Raw genomic sequence first — 19,169 nt, forward strand, 5'->3', positions numbered from 1 at the left:
GACCAGGGCAGATAAGGGCTGAAGCTGAGGCCGAGAGAGCGAGAGTAGAAAGCACACTGGATTGCCAAACAAGGACAGCAATCAGGACGCGTGGCTCGCCCAGGTCAGCTGCTCTTCTCTTCTTGGGCTACACCCTGAGTGGATGCCCCTGATGCCGCACCCGGATCCGCTCTACTGGCTGTGAGCCTTGCCTGCGATGGCTCCTGGCTGCCCCTTCTCTGGAGACTTGGGCAACCAGCTCCCTGCCTGGGAGGACTGGGGTGGGGGTTGGGGGGTGGAATTCTTTCTGTGGTTCATTCTTCATCCAGAGCTTCCCCACAGGATCACACCACAATCAGACTCCAGCTGTGAGAGTGTGGCCTTGCTTAGCGCCTCCTCTGCCCCATCCTGCTTCCCTCCCTCCCCTTCTGAGAGTTTGCCCTCAATAAACCGTATGCCCCCTCAATCCCTGTCTCAGGCTCTGCAGCAAGGAAATCGGATCTAGGATGCTTTTGTGTACAGATCGCACCTTAGCTCCAGTGCCTGGGATGGTGTGTCAGTGTACAGTAATGCTAAACATTATATTACATGTGGTTGATTGAAAGAATGAGTGATTGGTTGAATTAATGCTCTGGATGAGAGATAAGTGGGTGGGGAGGTTTACTGTAGGACTTCCCTCCCCCCCACACACACACACACACCCACACACACACGGTGTTAACCTCGTCTCCCTGGCTCATCCCAGTACGTCCTGTCTGCATATAGGCCACCTGCTTATGTGTGTGCAAACTCAGCGGCAGATAATCCCGTTTGTGGATTATCCAGACCCCCAGCTGGCATCTTCCCCTTCAGTATGGCCTGCCTGAGCCCTCTCTCTGTTCCAGCACCTTTGGGTGGGGAGGGTTGGGCAGAGGAAGGCAGCAGGGGAGGGCAAGTTGACGGAACCTCAGTCCATCAACACTGTTGCTACTATCGCAGCAATGTGATGAAAGATCAGAAACTATTGGGTAAAACCATGTTAGGAATTTTCTATGGATTCCAGGTATCAAGGCTCATCATCAAATAGGCAGTTAAAGAGCCATTTAGAGAGTGAAAATACTCTGAATGAAGGTAGGAAAATCTCCTGCAAGTAACCAGGTTCGGATCATTGAGAATCATAGTTTCATAAGATGTCTTAAGATAATTCAAGAATATGCACTGTCTTCACCTAACCTGAAAGCTTTCCAGGAAGGAGGGTATGCAGATCCCTCAGGTGTGTTAGTCCCCGTCAAGAAGGCCTTCCTGTTATCTGCCCTCCTGCCAGACTGCTGCAGTTTGGTCTGCTTCTCTTCTGATTTCAGGAGAAAGAAGAACAAGGGATCTCCCATTCTTTTACCCATAATGCTCCATCACCCAAATACCTAGAGCTACAGTGTCAATAGAAATAGAATGCGAACCACGTATGGAATTTTAGAATCTCTGCTAGCCACATTTTGTAAACATAAAAAGAAGCAGACGAGGGGGTCAGCCCGATGGCAAAGTGGTTAACTTCACAGGATCCACTTCAGCAGCCTGGGGTTCACTGGTTCAGATCCTGGGCATGGACTTGCACACCACTCACCAAGCCATGCTGTGGCAGCATCCCACATATAAAATAGAGGAAGATTGGCACAGATGTTAGCTCGGGGCCAATCTTCCTCACCAAAAAAAAAAGCAGATGAAACTAATTTTAATGAAGTATCTTATTTAACTCAATATATCAAAAATTATCATTTCAACCTATCTATATAAAATAGTATTAGTGGGGACTTCATCAGACTAAAGAGCTTCTTCAAGGCAAGGGAAAACAGGATTGAAACAAAAAAACAGCTCACTAATTGGGAAAAAATATTTACAAGCCACTTATCCAACAAAGGGTTAATCTCCATAATATACAAAGAACTCACACTGCTTAACAACAAAAAAACAAACAACCCGATCAAAAAATGGGCAGAGGACATGAACAGACATTTCTCAAAAGAAGATATGAATATGGCCAATAGACACATGAAAAGATGTTCATCATCGCTAATCATCAGGGAAATGCAAATCAAAACTATGCTAAGATATCACCTTACCCCCGTTAGATTGGCAAAAACATCCAAAACCAAGAACGACAAATGTTGGAGAGGTTGTGGAGAAAGAGGAACCCTCATACACTGTTGGTGGGAATGCAAACTGGTACAGCCACTATGGAAAATAGTATGGAGATTTCTCAAAAAGTTAAAAATAGAAATACCCTATGACCCAGCATCCCATTACTGGGTATCTATCCTAAGAACCTGATATCAGATATCTCAAGAGTCCGTTGCACCCCTATGTTCATCGCAGCATTATTTACAATAGCCAAGACGTGGAACCAGCCTACATGCCCAGAAACTGATGATTGGATAAGAAGATGTGGTATATATACACAATGGAATACTACTCAGCCATAAAAAAAGATGAAATTGGCCCATTCACAACAACGTGGATGGACCTCGAGGGCATTATGTTAAGCGAAATAAGTCAGTCAGAGAAAGACGAACTCTATATGACTCCACTCATAGGTGGAAATTAGTATATTGAGAAGGAGATCTGATCGGTGGTTACCAGGGAAAAGGGGGGGTGGGGGGAGGGTACGGAGGGGGAAGTGGTGTACCCACAACATGACTAACAAAAATGTACAACTGAAATCTCACAAGGTTGTAATCTATCATAACATTAATAAAAAAAATAAAATAAAATAAAATAGTATTAGTGAAATATTCTACATTCTTTTTTCATACTAAGTCTTCAAAGTCTGTGTATTTCATGTATACAGCATGTCTCGGCCACAATTCCCCTGCTCAGCTGCCACATGTGGCTGGGGGCTGCCATACTGCACAGCACAGATCTACACCTTGGGAGTCCCTTCCCCTACACCTGCCCCACATGCGGCTCCTCTGGGGAGGGAGGTGGAGAATGGCAATCTGGATACAGCCTGACTATCCTGGGGTGACCCTGGGAGGAGCTGGAAGACGGCAGTGGCGACAGACTCTAGGGAGCATCCTGGGCCAGGTAATTAATTACTGGGAAGGGAGGAATGAAACTGTGCCTATTAAACCTCAGACTCAGGTCTTTCCTCCTGAGCAGTAAGTAGGGCCAAGAAAGCATTCCCAAGGCCACAGTTCTCCAGTCCCTCGTTAATCAGAATACTTAATTCAAGTTCCAAATCTGCGTCTTTTCCTCACTTCCTCCAGGAAGGCTTCCCAGATAAATTCTCCAACCTTACTTGATAGCTTCTTTCCTGAGTGCTCTCACCATTTATAGACTAAAACCACTTCTTCACTGTAGTGACACCCCAACCCTCCAACCCTTGAGTGGACACCCCACATTCCACAGAGATGAGCTGAGTACCCACTGTGTACCTGCCACTGTCTTGGGGACACGACGGTGAGCAAAATGGATGATGGCCATCCTCCTAGAACGATTAGCCTGGAGATGAAGGCAGACAATACACAAACTCAAAGACAAAACAGACAAGGGAATTTCAGAGAGTGATAGATGAAGGCAGAAAGATCCTAAGGAGGCCCCATGCCCAGCTTGTACAAGAACCCTGAAAGTGAGCCAGAAAAGACCCGATATTGTCTACTCCACCTCCTCGCTTTACAGATGGGTAAACTGAGGCCAGGAGACTAGGAATGGCTTGGTCAAGGTCACAGAAGTTGGTGGCAGAGCCATGTCTTGCTTTGTAGGTTCTTTTCTGAGGTGCTGGCTGGTCAGACTGGCGGCTCTGTTCCTCGCCCATCAGACTGGGAGAGTTCCAGAGACTGAGTAAGCAGTTCTGCCTTCTCTTTCTCTAAGGATAAGAGTCAGCATCTGGAAAGAAAAGCAATGGATAATCTCATAAAAACAAACACAATCAAAAGCACAAAACCTCACTTTCGGCAATTCTTAAAACCCAGCTGGCAGCCCTACCCTCCTCAGCCAATCTTTTCACCAGATTTATGGGGGCGGGGGGTGCTAAAGAGATAAACCCTCAGGCCTCCCCACCTCCCTGCTCCTTGCAGGAGGGCCAGAGACCCAGGATTAGCCCAGGAGCCTGAGTGAACTCAACAGAGAGGGGAGCCTCAAACAGCCCCGAGTGGCCGAGGGATCTGGTACTTCCGGTTTCCGCCACCTGTTCCGGGAGTCCACGAGCTAGAGAAGTTGGCGGGTCTCCCCACTAGAGGCGTGGGGGCCGTCCGGGGTCTCGGCTGCCCTCCTTGGGGCGCAAGGTCTGTTCTCCACGTTCCCTGCAGATCATGCACTCCCAGTGTCAGCCTCTCCCTCCCTGAGCCAAGTCCTTATTTTAGGAGTTGTTTCGCCCACTGAGCCTGACGTCTGTGAGAAGCTGGGGGCTTAGGGGGTCCTCGCCATCTGCCCACCACCGCCATCAGCCAGGCAGCCCCGGGCGGGGCCCAATCCCGGGGCCCAATCCCCGGGCCCAATCCCAGGCCCAGAAAGTCAGCCCAAGCTCACTCCCCGCCCCCCGCCCCGCCTCCGCCTGCGAATCCTCTGCCAAGTTGCTGGTGATATTATTTCTTACCTCCCCAAAAGCAAGGGCACTATAATGTCTGCTCCACACCGCCCACCCCACCCCCACCCTTCAGTTTGAAGAGGATTTAAATCTGAGGATGGAGAAGGAGGAGCCTGGATTAAATTTCCCTCCGCACCCAAGCTCCCTCTATGGCACACAGGTTGGCACCGTCTATGAAAACTTGAAATACACACAACAATTACACTTCTAGGAATTCCTCTTATAGGACTCTCCCCCAAGTGTACAAAGAAATATGAACAAGGAAGTTCATTGCTGGGGACACTCTGTGGATTTAATTAATAAATGATGGTCCATTCATACAATGGAATCTCATGCAGTCATCGAAAAGAATGAGAAAAATCCATACATCCTGACATTGAATAATGCCCAAAATATAAATGAGAAAAGCAAAACTGTACAATATGCCTAACATAATCCCATGTGTGTTATAGGTACATACCTTTTTTGTACATGTATAGAGAAAAAAATATCTGGAAGATTGTATGTAAAAACCCGTTCACAATATTTAACTAGCTCTGAAGTTTAGATTATGGGGTTCTCCATTTTCTAAGCTTCTTTCACAACAAAGATCTATTCCTTTTGTAACCAGTTGGAGGAGAGGGGAAACGGTGAAAACCTTTTTTTAAAAAGGAAGGAAGGAAGAACAAATACTATCCTCTGGCTTAGCTGGGGGAGGAGGTCCCCTGACACCCACCCACAAACTCCCCAGCCGTGGTCCTGCAGATGGCCTTGGAAATGTGTGGCTACAGACTGCCCACCCCCTACAGCCCAGTGAGGGCCCGGCCTCCCTTACTGCCTCCACTCCCTCCCCTCCGACCGGCCTCCATTCAGAAAAGGCCTGTGGTGGAGCACAGGCTGTCCTGTGTGCTCCTAGTGCTTCAGCGGAATTCAGTGTTTCCCAGGCCCTGGTGGAGGTGGCCATCTCAAGAAAGACTTGGAATGACACATGGTCAGTGCGAAAGGAGGGTGGGGACTTCTGGCCAGATTTGAGGCCAGAGCTCTGCTGAGCTTTGCAGATAAAGCTCCCACTCTTCAGGAAGGGGAGTAGGGGAGCGGAAGGCTGGCCCTTAATCTAATCAAGGCAGGGAGGGAGGGGGGGAAGGAGAAGGAGGTCAGAGCTCTGAGATGCTGGACTTGCTGCCTGCCTCAGGAGTACAAAGAGCCAGCCTGGGAGGAAGGATCTGGATGTACCACTAAGTAGCTGTGTGTCCTTGGGCAAGTTGCTGCCTGCTCTGGGCCTTAGGAATTTCTTTCCTTCCTCTTTGCTTTTTCTCTTCCTTGAACACATGCAGCATAGGAGGACTAGAGAGGGCATGGAAGGTGAGGAACCACTGCCATCTTTGCCCTCATGAGGAGGGGCTTGCGGAACAGCAGGGCACCCAGGGAAAGTGCCCTCCATCTGGATTTTACCATCCAACCTGTGCAAGGAGAGGAGGTGACTGGTGGGGGGAGGGCAGCCCAGAAGGGAGCCCCACCTCTGGGCCCAGCTCACAGGTATCCAGCCCCTGCCCACCACTGCTGGCCCCCAGAGACCCTCTGCTCTCAGGGAGCCTCTCCCTCAGCACCCATCAAAGAAATTCTGCTTAATAAAGAAGCTGAGACAAGAAAACTACAACCTACCCCAACCCTGATCCCACCCCCATTCCAGGCCAGTGGCCCAGAACTCAACATGCAGGATCCCTGGGTGGGACCGGAAAGCGAGGAGATCCTATTGCTCCTGTCCAAACCAGCCCCCCTTCCACCAGCAGACAGGAAGGTGACCCCCTCCCTTCCAGTTCTGCATCCCTTTGATGCACCAAGGCAGGAGGATTATTTCAAAGCTCCCAACCCCCTCCCAGCCAGATTGTAGCTTTCTAATCAGAATTCCCCAGTCCCTCTTGAGGGACGTCAGGAAGAGCTGGAACATTCCTAAGTCTCCTGTGGACCATGGTCCCTGTCCAGGGCTGGAGCCAGGGGGAGCAGAAGACAGTTCTAACCAGCTAGGGAGGGAGAGTGTTTGGCAGAGCCAGAACCAGGAGCTGGCACCGTGGAGGACTTTCTGCAAGGGATGGGGGAGCATCTCTGCCTTTCCCCAAATTCAGAGGCCTCCGTGCCTCAGGTGACCCGAAATGAAAAAAACTTGTCCTTGGAGATTTTGACAAAAGAGCAGAATTGGGTGGAATGAGGAGGGAAAATCTCCCAGCAGGACAGAGGATCCTTCTAGCCAGGTCCTCCCCAGCTTGTTCCTGGGCTGCAGAAGAGGACTCTGCCCTGACTACTAAGAGAGATGAATCACAGGTGTGTGTAGAGGGGGGCCAGGTAGCACGTGTCCCCAGCAGAACCAGCCCAGCAGCCCTGTCAAGCCGGCTTCGGCACTGACGCACACCTGGGCACCCTTCCGGATCAATGCACACCCACCCCCATCCTGCCAGCCGCGCAGGGTAGGGGGTGCTGGGGAGGGGGGGGGCACGGGGTGGATGTCTGAACTGGCACAGACTCTGTAGCAAAACTTGGCAGCCCCCCCACGCCCCGCCACCGTCAGTGTTGCCAGCACCTTGTCTCCCTCCCCAAGTCTTTTTATCTGATTCTGGAGAGGGAACTCTGAACCTACTCTGGGGATCCCATGTTTGCACAGAGGATGGGGGTGGGATTTGGGAGCTGGAAAGAATTGTGCTTGGTTTTTACTCTCTATTCCCACCCAGATTAGGAGGATCTGATTGTTCTGCGTTATCTCAGACAGTTGGCCCTGGTACTGGTGAGGAGGGGATGCCCCTGGAAGTCTGGGCAGGGGCATTCAGGCCCTCACAACAGTAGCATTTTACTTTTATCACTGCTGGCATTGGTGGCCAACAGCTTCCCCCTCCTCTCCCTGAGGGTCCAGCAGTCCAGTCCCACCTGACCCAAACAGCTACTACTACTGCCCCTCTCGCGGGAATAGCTACCATTCCCAGAGCTGGACAACTCATGGCTTAGTCACTGGGGCCAGGCTGGCTCGATCCAGCTCAGGCCTCCCCAGCTCCAGCCGCTGCCATTGCTGCCAATGAGCTGTAGTCAGCAAGACTGAGCACACAGAAGTGGATTAAAGCCAGGAAGGATTTACTTTCCATTCTCACCAGATGCCCCAAGGCAGAAAAAAAAAAACAAAAAACCCAGACTAACAAGTACTGGGGAGAGCAGGAGGTTGGGGACACACAAGGCTCTTTGAGGACTCACCTATACAGACCTAGGAAGTGACCCCAAGGGCAAGGACCTAGTTGCAGCTCAGACTAGCAAAATTTGAAATTAAATCTGAAAGGACCAGCTGGTATCAGGGTCAAGTAAGAGCCAGAGGATGAGAGGAGGGGAGGAGAGTAGGAGGAGAAGGGACCCCCCCCCGCCCCCCGCAAAAAATGGCAGAGATCAGGCAACAGCTGAGGGAGGGTTCAACTCCTTCCATAATTTCCATCAGCCATCCCATAAACACACAAACTAATTTTTAGAAAAGAGCTTACTTTGCAAACTCAGCTTCAAGGTACGTCCCCTGTCTCCTCCCACCCACCCATACCGAAATCTTGGACCATCCCCGGGGCGAGGTAAGGAGAGGAAAATGCCAGCCATAGAGCTACAGTATCATCAGTCTTTAATAACTTATAAGTAAATGCTAAAAAATAGGTAATAATAATACAGAGGACACACACACAGCTTATAAAAACACTTGCGGATGTACAAATGTGGGGAGGGATTCTTGGCACTTTCACACAGACACAAAAAGAAAGACTATTGTGACTGGCACCCCTAGAAAAGCAGCCTGGGGAGACTCCCCAGTTGGAGGAGGGGGTGGGACAGAGATAATCCTCATTCATCCCAAATGCATTCTCCAAGCAACTTTTCTTTGCCCCAAAACACATCTAATCAAAAAGCCAGAGAAGCAAAATAAGAAACAGGGTCGAGGTAGAGTGACAGTTTACATTTAAGCCTCCACAGCTGCAGGCCCTGCTCCTGCGGAGGTCAGGAGGGAGAGGTCAGAAGCCATCCCATCTCCCATCCCCCTCCCCAACGCTGCACCAAAACAGGAGCCCCAGTGTGCCCCTCAGTCCTTCATTGAGGTGGACAGGTCCTGCACCAGGGGCTGAGCAAGGGGCCACGAGCTCTGCCTGGCTGTCCAAGTGTGCAGACCCCTACTGGTGAGGAGGGCGGCCTCAGGTCACCGTCTCTTCTTGCCTACCCGGGCCGCCTTCTTCCTCTTGAGGATCATCTCATACAGGCGCTCAAGGCCAGGCTGCAGGCCCAGCCCATTCACAGCACTGCAGCCCTGCACGTGGGTGAGTGTGGCAGCAGCCAGCTCTCGGACTGCCAGTCTCTTCTCCACCTCGGCTGCGCTCAGTGCCCCAGGCTGATCCTGCTTGTTGGCCAGCACCAGCACAGGCACACCCTGGTTGTCCGAGGCCCGGCTGATTCGGTGTAGCTCCACCTTGGCCTCCTCCAGGCGCTCCACCTCTGCAGCATCCACCACAAACACCAGCCCATCTGTCCGGCGTGTGTAGGAGCGCCACAGTGGTCGCAGCTTCTCCTGTCCCCCGACATCCCACACTTGGAAGGTGATACCACGGGAGCCCCCCAGGGGCACCCGGATCTTCTCTGTGTTGAAGCCTTTAGTGGGGACACTCTGCACAAACTCTTTGAACTTGAGGCGGTAGAGGAGGGAGGTCTTTCCAGCTGAGTCCAGCCCGACGACCACTACGTGCAGGGCCTGGAAGTGGGGCAAGAAGGAGGAGGCAGTGGGCGCCATCTCGGTCAAGTGGTTCCCCATGGTGAGCTCCGGCTGAAGTGCAGGTCTTGGGGCTCACGGTAGAGGCTGGGTGATCTGAACAGGGAAAGGTCACGGGAGAAAAAAGGAGGAGACGTTTAATAATAAACATGAAACGTGCAACTTCTTGATCCTTTCCTAAATCAGTCGGCATTGCTTCCTTTTTAAAATTCGTTTTCTTTTTTTAAAGCAGCCGCAGGTGTAACAGAGGCGCTCCCCGCTGCCTGGGGGCCCTGACAGGGGCGATGAGACCTAGAGAAACCGCCAGGTCCCGGGACACGGAGGTGGGGGCGAGGCCTCGATCCGGCGGATGGTCAGCTTCCAGCGTCCCCTCGCCGAGGGTGTGGAGCGGCAGCAGACGCCGCGACCCCTATCTCCCAGGCGACAATCCTCGCGGGAAGGGGCAGGTCGGACAGCATCCCCAATTAAGAGTTAGGGTGCAGGTGCTGAGACCGGAGAGCGAGGCCCGCTCCCAGCCGCCCTCCACATCCCCAGGCTGTTGACACGCCCCTCCGTACACCGCGACCCCCTCCCGACCGCCCCGCGACACTCTCTGCCCGCTTTCCTCCCATCGCCGACGGCAGCTCGCCAGGCCCCGCGCCGAGGCCGCCTCTTTGCCTCCCGCCTGCCGCGCTCACCCCACGCCGCTCCGGGCCGGACAACCGAGCCGCCAGCACAGCCTCCAGCTCGGCCTGCAGCGCGCCGGCACTGCGGGGCGCTCCCGGGCGGCCGCCTTAAAGCCCGCGCGTGACGTCACGCGACGCGGGCCAATCAGCGGCCCCGAGGCGGAGGGGCGGGGCGGGGCGTGGAGATGTGCGCGCGGCAGCCCAGCAGCACCGTGATGGAGGTCTGCTCAATCGGTGGCCGTTTTGTTTGACCTTTTCTACCATATTCTAACATTTGGAATTCAAGTCGGCATTAATGGTAGGAAGGGCAAAAGGAACATGCGTGGCAGCGTTGACTCAGGAGGAGAGGTGACCACCCCGCAACACACTCCCGCCGCCGGGGTCTACTCAAGACATGCGGACGAGTCTTCCTCCTTTATCTTTCCTAATTCAGGGTTCAAACCTGTGTGAACCTGGAGCCCCATAAAATAGCCTCAACCCATTACCCTTCTTGATCCTCACAACAGCTGTGAGTTAGGGCCTGGGGTAGTCTGCGTTTTATAGGTGAAGAAAGCTTCAAAGGATTCAATGACTTGTCTAAGGTCACACGTAGCTAGTAAGTGGCTGAGCAAGGATCCGTCTGAATCCAGTGCCTGGGCCCCTCACCACTTAGCCATCCATCGTCTGTCATCAGGGAGGCATCCTCAGCAGAAATCCCTCAGTTGCTGGTCAGAGTGCCAGCCAGGAGGACACACACCCCCTACACACACCACCACCACCACCACCAGGGCCTCCCTTGCTCAAATAGATAAAGACAGAATTCTTCACTCCATAGGGTGTTTACTGACCACATTCATACCGTGGGCCATATCTCTGAGCCAGAGAGCCTGTGGGGATATAGAGGATGTGCAGGCCACAGGGCCTGGCCTCAGAGGGCTTACACTCTAGCGAGAGACAAGACTCGCCAGTGACCCGGAACGTTGGGCCCTCGTAAATCGTAAGATAGCCACTTGTAGGACTTCAGAGGAGGGAGAGAAAGTGCCAACTAGAAGCTTCTGGAAAGGTTTCTAGAAGTTAATTAGTCCCATATAGGATCGGTTAAGAGGGGGACAGGACTGGGTGGCATCTCCCCAGTCACTGCAGCCTGATACAGTCTGGGCAGCCCTGAAGAGGAGGAGATGTCACAAAGGGGCGGTGTGACCCAAAGGATAACAGTGATACCCTCCCTTCAGGGAGGTGGGTAAAATTGAAGGAGGGGCGGGGGATCAAAGGAGAATGAAATGGCAACTAATATTTCCATCGTTACCAGGAGGCTGGATTCTTGCATTTATTATGTAATTAACCTTTTACAGGCTATATATGAGGGGCATTGGAAAAAGGGGAGGGGAAGTCATTGGCAGGCAGGAGGGCCAAGCTCCTACCCACCAGCTTCCCATCCGTTTAGCAGCAGCCTGCCTTGCCACCTCCTTCTTCCCCTCCCTGCTACAAGCCCAGCCACCCGGTTTCCCCAGCCATGCAGGGAGCCTCCCGGAATCCCCGAAGAGATCAAGACCTTAGGAAATTAGTTTGTTACACCGCCATGGGGGCGGGGGAGGGCAGCTTGCAGCAGGAGCTGAGGCACGGTGGTGGAGCTGAGCACAGTGAGTTAGGAGAGGGGAAGACAGAGCAGGCCAAGGGGTTGGGAACCATCACCCTGTTGAGTGGCCACTGCATGCCAGGCTCTGGTCTAGGAACTTTGCATACTTTTTAATACACAACTCAACCCAGGAAGTAAGTATGGTTATTCTTTTTTGTTGTTGTTAAGATTTTATTTTTTATTTTTTCTCCCAAAAGCCCCCCGATACATAGTGGTGTATTTTTAGTTGTGGGTCCTTCTAGTTGTGGCATGTGGGACGCCGCCTCAGCATGGCCTGATGAGCGGTGCCGTGTCCGTGCCTGGGATTCGAACGGGCGAAACCCTGGGGCGCAGAAGCGGAGTGCGCGAACTTAACCACTCGGCCACGGGGCCGGCCCAGTGTGGTTATTCTAAAGAGAAGAAACCAAGCGCAGAAAGGCTGCGTAATCTGTCCGAGGTCACCCAGCTAGAAATTGGCCAAACTTGGCTTTGAAAAAGTGTTAGAATGTCTGTGAAACTAAAAACACACAGAAACTGAAAACACCCAGATTGTCCCGTGTTTCTTCCACAATCTTTGAAACTTCTTTAACATTTCTCCTATATCTCCTGAGCCTCACACCCAAGACGGAAATTGTCACTAGATTATCCGATAAAGGAGATGAAACTGGCAATCCCACCCCCTCCTGCATCTTTTGTGTCTGCCAGGGAAGGTGTTGATGAACAAATGGGGAGGAGGAGCAGGGCAGGGAGGGGTGAAGGAAGGGGCCCAGCTTGTCAGGGCGGCACCAGGCTGTGGGCCTACCCCAAGGCATCTCCTGTAAATGGGAACTCCAGTCCCCACCCCAGCCCACCCCAGCCCCGGCCCCAGGGAGCCTTCCTCCAAACGGCCGTTTTCTTTCCTGGCAGCCTCACCTCTGCAGCCCTTTCTCTCCACAAGATCACAGCCCGGGACCTGGCGCATGGGGTGGGGGGGTGGGGGGGGGGGGGGGATTCCCTGAGGAGAACATTGGAGCATTCACACATTGAGCCATCATACGTGGAGTGCATGCTAGGCGCCAGGCACCGCCCTAAGTTCTGAGCCTACAGCCCCGAGGGAGATGGATAAGGACTCGGCCCCGTGGAGTGTACATTATAGGGGGGAGTGGGGAGAGACAGGCGGTGAATAAAGACGGTAATTTCAGAGGGCGGTGCATGCCATCAAGGAAAATAAGGCAGGGAGGTGTGCTGGAGAGCGACGGGGGCGAGGGAACTACTTCAGATTGGAGGGGGGGTGCTCAGGAAGCCCTCTCCAGTTGGTGACATGAGAGCCAAGGTTCAAGTGACAAGCATTCAGGGAAGTATTTCAGACAGAAGGACAGACCAGCTGGGACTACCTGCTTCCTCCTGTTGGCTCCCCAGCCGGATGAGACTGCAGCTGCTGTGTCATGGTTCCTCACCGGAGCCTTCTCCCCTCCAGCCTCAGCCCTGAGCCCTGAGCCCTGAGCCCAGGAGCTGCTTCTTCTCGCCTGCATCTCTGCAGGGCCCAGCCCCGGGCCTGCACACAGAGGGCAGTCGGGAAATCTTGCGTGAATTGCTGAGTGCAGGGTGGAAGGATTAAAGGTCCTCGGACTTCCCGGAGTGTGGGAACCAAACGTCCACCGGAGCCTGGCTTGCCCTGCTCTGCGGGCCTTGAGCCCTGGGCGGTTGTGTGAATGCGCCGTTGCCCAGGAATGCCTATAAAGCTCTGCGTTTCTAGGCAAGGTCTGGTAGTATTGAACTCTCAGGGGAAGGAGGGACTTCTTGGAGGAGAAAGACAGAAGCCAGCGGTGGGGATGACACTGGAGAGAGAGGCCCCCTCAAGGCCTGGCGGGCTCAGCCCTGGGCTGAGAGTCATCAGGAGTCCTGTCCCTCACTGTCGACTGCTTGGAAAAGTCACTTCCCCTGGAGCCTGGTGTCCTCAGTTCCTAACAAGAGGCTTAGATGTTTCCAGGTCCCGTCCCCCGCAACAGCTCACGCTATGGAGTAGCGGAGGGGAGGGGACGGAGGGAGCTCACCTAGGAAGTGGTTGAGGATGTCCTTGTCTCCACAGCATCCTAACCAGGTACCTGTCTGGGCGCCCAAAGGAAGGGAGGCGAGGAGTCTGCAGGAGAGAGGGTCGGGGGAGTGGATGCCAAGGAGCAGCGTCCGCTTAGGAATCACAGAGACCCATTTGGCAAACCCACTTTGTTGCCTCAAGAATAAAACGGAGAAGACACAACCTACTTCTGAGAAGGGGTGTGGAAGAAAGGCATGTGTGTGAAAGGGTCCCATGGGTGCCTTCTCCTCTACCAGGGGCCCTTTCAGAGGCAGCCCTCCCAAAACCGAGCCCAGGGCCCAGCCAGGGGCTGGAAAGAAGCCGATGCCGCCCCCTGGTGGCCGTGCTTGTCACTGCCTGATTCCTGAAGAAAAGTGCCGGGGCACGGGCTTCAGCGATACAGGTGCCTTGGCCTCCTTCTGGAGTCTTCCTTTCAGACGGGGCCTTTCCTACAGTTCGAGGTTCTGAATGCAAAATCCAGCCTCTTCAAGCGGAGGTGAGATCAGATTTAAATGAACATCATTTGAGCAGAAAATCTAAATTCACTTACATTTCCCACACTTTTACGGAGAGCCTGCCGATCGGTGCTGGGAACACGGAGGCAGGCGGAGCGGCAGGGCCAGGAAGGTCAGGAAGGGCGCAGGTGCTGCCGCGTTGCGGTGTCTGTGGGGACAGATCCACGTGGGGACGGATGGCCGGCGTCCGTCTGCACGAGAGCCTGGCGCCGAGGGGCGGCCTTGGCTGCAGGAGGACTTGGGTGGTCAGCGAGAAGCAGCAGCAGGAGCCCCGGCAGGGACACAATGCCCGGGGAGCAATGGCGAGGGGGGAGGAACAACCGAAGCAGAGCGAGGCAAAGAGGTGAAGCCAGGGGAGAGGGCCAGGCCAGGCTCCTCAGGGAACAGGAGGACCGCCCCGGTGTCCACGCTGATGGGCTCCTCAGAGCCTTCACAACAGGGGCAGTCCCCAGTGACCTTCAATATCCTATTCGGACTGTTTTGTTTGATCGGAGGTTTCTCTGCCAAGTCACCCATCTTGTCTCGCATACACTGAGAGGGAATACAGCTTCGAATAGTGGTCCCGAAATTTGAGAGTACATCAGAGTCATCCGGAGGACTTGATGAAACCCAGATTTCTGGGCCCCACTTCCAGAATTTCTAATTCAGTCGGTCTCGGGCTCATGGGCCCGAGATTGTGCATTTCTAACAAGTTCTCAGGGGATACCGATGCTGCTGGTCCGGGGACCACGCTGAGGACCACTGGCTTGGCAGATGAGTTCCCATGCCGGCTTTAACATTTCTCGGTGAGCCCTTGGGCCAGTTACTTTCCTCTCCCAGCCTCAAGCTCTTCATCGGTAAAAACGGGATGGTAACATTTATCTCATGGGGGTATTATGAGAATTAAATAAGGCAAAACGTGTGAAGTACTCAGCAAAGGCCTTGACCTGTGCCAAGTCCTCTATGCGTGGCAGCTGTACTAACGGTGGGCACTGAGTTTATCGCAACCAATGACAAAAAGCGTTGGCCCAAGAAGCCCGTTTAATGTGGGATATCTTCCTCAGATAGCATAGAGAGGGACACGTACGAATTGACCCCCGACTGCCGCTTCTCTTCCAACGTATGTGCCTTCCGGCACTGCCTCTCCAGCTCGAATGTGCACGCGAATCCTCCGTGACCTTATCAGGAGGCAGTTTCAGGTTGAGTGGGTGTGAGGGACTGAACCGTGTCCCCCAAAGTTCGTACGCTGAAGCCCTAACCCCACCGTGACGGTATTTGGAGGTGAGGCCTTTGGGAGGTGTTAGGTTTAGACGAGGTCTTGAGGGCACGGCCGTCGGGCTGGGATTAGTCCCCTTAGAAGCAGAGGCCCCAGAGAACTTGTTCCATCTGCATCACACGAGGACAGCATGTACCGGGGGGCTTTGGGGAGAAATAGGAAAAATAAAACCTTTTAACGTTGTGTTTCGTTTTGTTTTGAGGAAGATTAGCCCTGAACGAACACCTGCTGCCAATCCTCCTCTTTTTGGCTGAGGAAGACTGGCCCTGAGCTAACATCTGTGCCCCTCTTCCTCTCCTTTTTTATATGTGGGACACCTGGCACAGCATGGCTTGACAAGCGGTGCGTAGGTCCACACCCGGGATCCAAACCGGCGAACCCCAGGCCACCAAAGCAGAACGTGTGAACTTAACCACTGTGCCACCAGGCCGCCCTGAAAAATAAAATCTTGGGGAAAAAAGAAGAACCACTTTTTCTTTTCATGAACTGTCCGTGCCTGGCCTTTCCTCATTTCTTCTCCACTGTTCAGTTGGTCTTTTATACTTGTCTCCGGGAGCTCTTTATGTGTTAGGAAGAAAAGTGCTTTTTCCGTGCTTTGGGTTGCAAGTATTCCTTTTCTTTTTCTTTCTTTTGATTTTATTTTTCCTTTTTCTCCCCAAAGCCCCCCGGCACATAGTTGTACTTTTTTTTTTTTAGTTGTGGGTCCTCCTAGTTGTGACACGTGGGACGCCGCCTCAGCACGGTTTGATGAGCGGTGCCATGTCCGTGCCCAGGATCCGAACCGGCGAAACCCTGGGCTGCCCGAGCGGAGTGCGCGAACTCAACCACTCGGCCACGGGGCCGGCCCCGTGAGTATTCTTTTTCCTTTTTCAAGATTTTATTTTTTCCCTTTTTCTCCCCAAAGCCCCCCCGGTACATAGCTGTATATTCTTAGTTGTGGGTCCTTCTAGTTGTGGCACGTGACGCCGCCTCAGCGTGGCTCGATGAGCGGTGCTATGTCCCCGCCCAGGATTCGAACCGACCAAACACTGGGCCGCCTGCAGCGGAGCATGAGAACTCAACCACTCGGCCATGGGGCGCCCCCCCCTCCGACCCCGCAAGTATTCTTGTTTTGTCACTGATCACCTGTAACGTGATGTGACACACCTGGGTGGGAGCTGGGAGCAGAGACGGGCCAGACACCGTTCCTGCCCTCGGGGAGTTGCCGACCCAGGCTTGAGACTAAGACACCTGCCCCAACGGCCAGGAGAACAGGCAGGACAAGGAGGAGGCCCGCGAGAGATGAACAGACGGTAGCGGGGTTCAGACCGCAGCAACCCCCTTCTCAGGGAAACCAAAGTCCGAGCAGAAGATGGTCTGAGACACGCAGAGCTGAACAGGGATCCTGGGATGGGGAGGCCAGAAGAGTCGTGTCAGGTGCAGGCTGAGCACATGAGATGTCGTCTCATTTGACCCTCCTTCTTTCCTTCCACAAATATTCCTCAAGCGCCAAGGCCGTGCCGAGCACCGTCCCAGGTGCTGGGGACGGAGGAGCAAACAGAATCTCTGCCGTCGAGGCGAGAAGCAGATAGGCCAACACCGTCGGTGCAGTTGTGAATCTAACTGTGCGCCTGTGTGCCCGCACGGCCGTGTCTGTAGCCCTCTCTGTGCCGTGGGATGATCGCGGGTGTCCGGAACGACTCGGCAGCTGGCAGGAAAATAAAGCCAGGGAAAGTGGGACGGGAAGCAGGAATGCCCAGGGCGGGCAGGGGAAGACTCTTCACAACACCGTAAAACGGATGTTCTCTCCATGTGACCGACGGGCGGGGACTTTTCCTAGAGCGCACTTATCACGAGATTCCCATATGCCTGTCGTTTCCACGGGTAGCTTCACAAGTCCCCGAAGCGGAGAGCTGTTATCATGATCCCCTTTCTGTAGTTTAAAAAAAAGGAGGCCCAAATTGGTTAACGGGCTGCTCGAGTTCCAATCCTGCCCCCGCCTCGAATTAGCTGTGTGACCTTAGGCAAGTTGCTCAGCCTCTATGAGCTTCAGTCCGGAACCGTGCTTTCCCCTAGAAATATGGCAGTGACGGGAGTAATTTTAAATTTTCTGTGTGGCCACGTTAAAAAATAAAATAAAGAGAAACAGGTGAATTACATTGAATATTTTATTGAACTCAATACATCCAAATATCACTTCAATATGTAACCAATTTTTTTTTTTTTTTTTTTTTTTTTTTTTTTTTGAGGAAGATTAGCCCTGAGCTAGCTACTGCCAATCCTCCTCTTTTTGCTGAGGAAGCCTGGCCCTGAGCTAACATCCGTGCCCATCTTCCTGTACTTTATACATGGGACGCCTACCACAGCACGGTGTGCCAAGCAGTGCCATGTCCACACCCGGGATCCCAACCAGCGAACCCCAGGTCGCTGAGAAGTGGAACGTGTGAACTTAACCACTGCGCCACCGGGCCGGCCCCTGTAACCAATATTTTTAAAACTGAGATTTTAAATGTGTTTACAACGTGTATACTAAGTCTTCGAAATCCCATGTGTATTTTACACTTCCAGCCATCTCCAGGAATCACATTTATAGGACCGACCCCATTTCCAGTGCTCCAGAGCTACACGTGGCTGTGACAGTTCAGGTCAATAGGACGGGGTGGATAATAACAAGGCGGGGATCAGAGTGGAGTAAAACGAGTGAGGGACCCGCCTTGGCAACAAGATTTAAGGGAGCGCCAAAGACCCAGTAGTCAAGATAAATATCTCGATTATCTTATAATCAAGAGAAGATTTATTTATCAAGAGAAATAAATATTATTAAAAGAGAAGTAAAACATGATTTATCTTGCTCACTGAAGATTGGGGCGGGGGCACTCCCGTCAATCCCTCCCTCCCCCAAGGAGAATGCCTCCCCGGCCTCCCCCTACTCCTGGCCCTGGATACTGACAACAACAATACCCACCTCACCGGCCCTCGGCCCTCGAGGGAATTAACTGCGCTAATACACGGAGAGCCCTCAGCCCAGGGGCTGGCATCCGGAGGGCTCGGGCAGCACCTGCCATCAGGCTTCCCGTGCTGCAGAGTGAAACGACCGACGGGGCTTCAGTCTTACACCCACGATACCGCCTAGCTCTTCTGAGACCAGATGAAAGCAACATCAACTCCCCCGCTACACGGAACCTCTCTTAGGAGGGCGGACGGGAAAGGCTGAGCGGGCAGCCGGCGGTCTTCACCACAGGGGGAACCTTTACCCCAACTTGGCCAGAGGCCTTAACGCATCGACGGGCCTTGATGCCCAGAGCATCCCCGGCAGTCGCCTCTCCTCTCTGGTGTCCTGCCGCCCCTAGCCAGATCTTCCCTTCTTCACCCCCGCATCGGGCCAGCAGCCTCCTAACTTCTTCTCTGATTCAGTCCCTCTTGCGCATCTTTAATTCAGCGAGCAAACCTTTGCGGAGCATCTCCTACCCGCGGGGCGCCGGACCGGTGCTGGGATACAGAGAGAAGCACTGATGAGGATCACCGCACTCGATGATCTCCGATTTCCGCGGCGGGGACAAAGGATTGCCAGAAAGGGTGGTGAACGGTGCCCTCGAAATGAATTACCGGGTGGGATGAAATACGTAGGAAGGCCGCTACCGAGACTGGGGGCGGGGGGCGGCAGGGCCCTTAAGGCAGGCTTTCTGCAAGAAGTGACAGCCAAGCAGGGTGCAGAGTATCTGCCAGGTGAGGAAGAGCTGTAGGGAAACCATGTCCCAGGCACGGGGAGCTCGAGGGACACAGCCCAGGACACGGTTCCTCCGCAGAAGCACCCAGAGACGCAG

The 19,169-nt window shown here is 53.4% G+C and overlaps 1 protein-coding gene and 2 long non-coding RNA genes across 5 annotated transcripts; all 3 read right to left on the reverse strand.

The window, feature by feature from the left end:
• Positions 1 to 1,422: 1,422 nt before the first annotated feature.
• LOC111775770 (uncharacterized) lies at positions 1,423 to 4,438 on the reverse strand. Its single transcript, XR_002811753.2, has 4 exons — positions 4,139 to 4,438; positions 3,616 to 3,837; positions 3,387 to 3,453; positions 1,423 to 1,588 (listed from the first exon to the last, which is right to left on the reverse strand). It is a non-coding gene; the product is annotated as an uncharacterized lncRNA (long non-coding RNA).
• Positions 4,439 to 8,139: 3,701 nt separating this feature from the next.
• ARL4D (ADP ribosylation factor like GTPase 4D) lies at positions 8,140 to 13,422 on the reverse strand. 2 transcript variants are annotated; one of them, XM_070227181.1, is made up of 2 exons: positions 12,917 to 13,422; positions 8,140 to 9,380 (listed from the first exon to the last, which is right to left on the reverse strand). In XM_070227181.1, the coding sequence occupies exon 2, from the start codon at positions 9,324 to 9,326 to the stop codon at positions 8,721 to 8,723; it is 606 nt and encodes a 201-aa protein (XP_070083282.1). In that variant the 5' UTR covers positions 9,327 to 9,380; positions 12,917 to 13,422; the 3' UTR covers positions 8,140 to 8,720. The 2 variants fall into 2 exon arrangements, with proteins under 2 accessions (XP_070083282.1, XP_005597415.1); XM_005597358.4 differs by lacking the exon at positions 12,917 to 13,422 and adding an exon at positions 9,962 to 11,067.
• Positions 13,423 to 16,221: 2,799 nt separating this feature from the next.
• On the reverse strand, positions 16,222 to 19,093 carry LOC138916230 (uncharacterized). 2 transcript variants are annotated; one of them, XR_011423190.1, is made up of 5 exons: positions 18,952 to 19,093; positions 18,600 to 18,834; positions 18,311 to 18,423; positions 17,365 to 17,417; positions 16,225 to 17,278 (listed from the first exon to the last, which is right to left on the reverse strand). It is a non-coding gene; the product is annotated as an uncharacterized lncRNA (long non-coding RNA). The 2 variants fall into 2 exon arrangements; XR_011423189.1 differs by lacking the exon at positions 17,365 to 17,417 and having other exon boundaries at positions 16,222 to 17,278.
• Positions 19,094 to 19,169: the final 76 nt, after the last annotated feature.

The sequence above is a fragment of the Equus caballus genome, chromosome 11 (genome assembly GCF_041296265.1).
Source record: "Equus caballus isolate H_3958 breed thoroughbred chromosome 11, TB-T2T, whole genome shotgun sequence".
Taxonomy (NCBI): domain Eukaryota; kingdom Metazoa; phylum Chordata; class Mammalia; order Perissodactyla; family Equidae; genus Equus; species Equus caballus.

What these genes read in the sequence shown, in the direction of transcription:
- ARL4D (XM_070227181.1), bottom strand. Translation starts at nt 9,326, where the DNA reads ATGGGGAACCACTTGACCGAGATGGCGCCCACTGCCTCCTCCTTCTTG.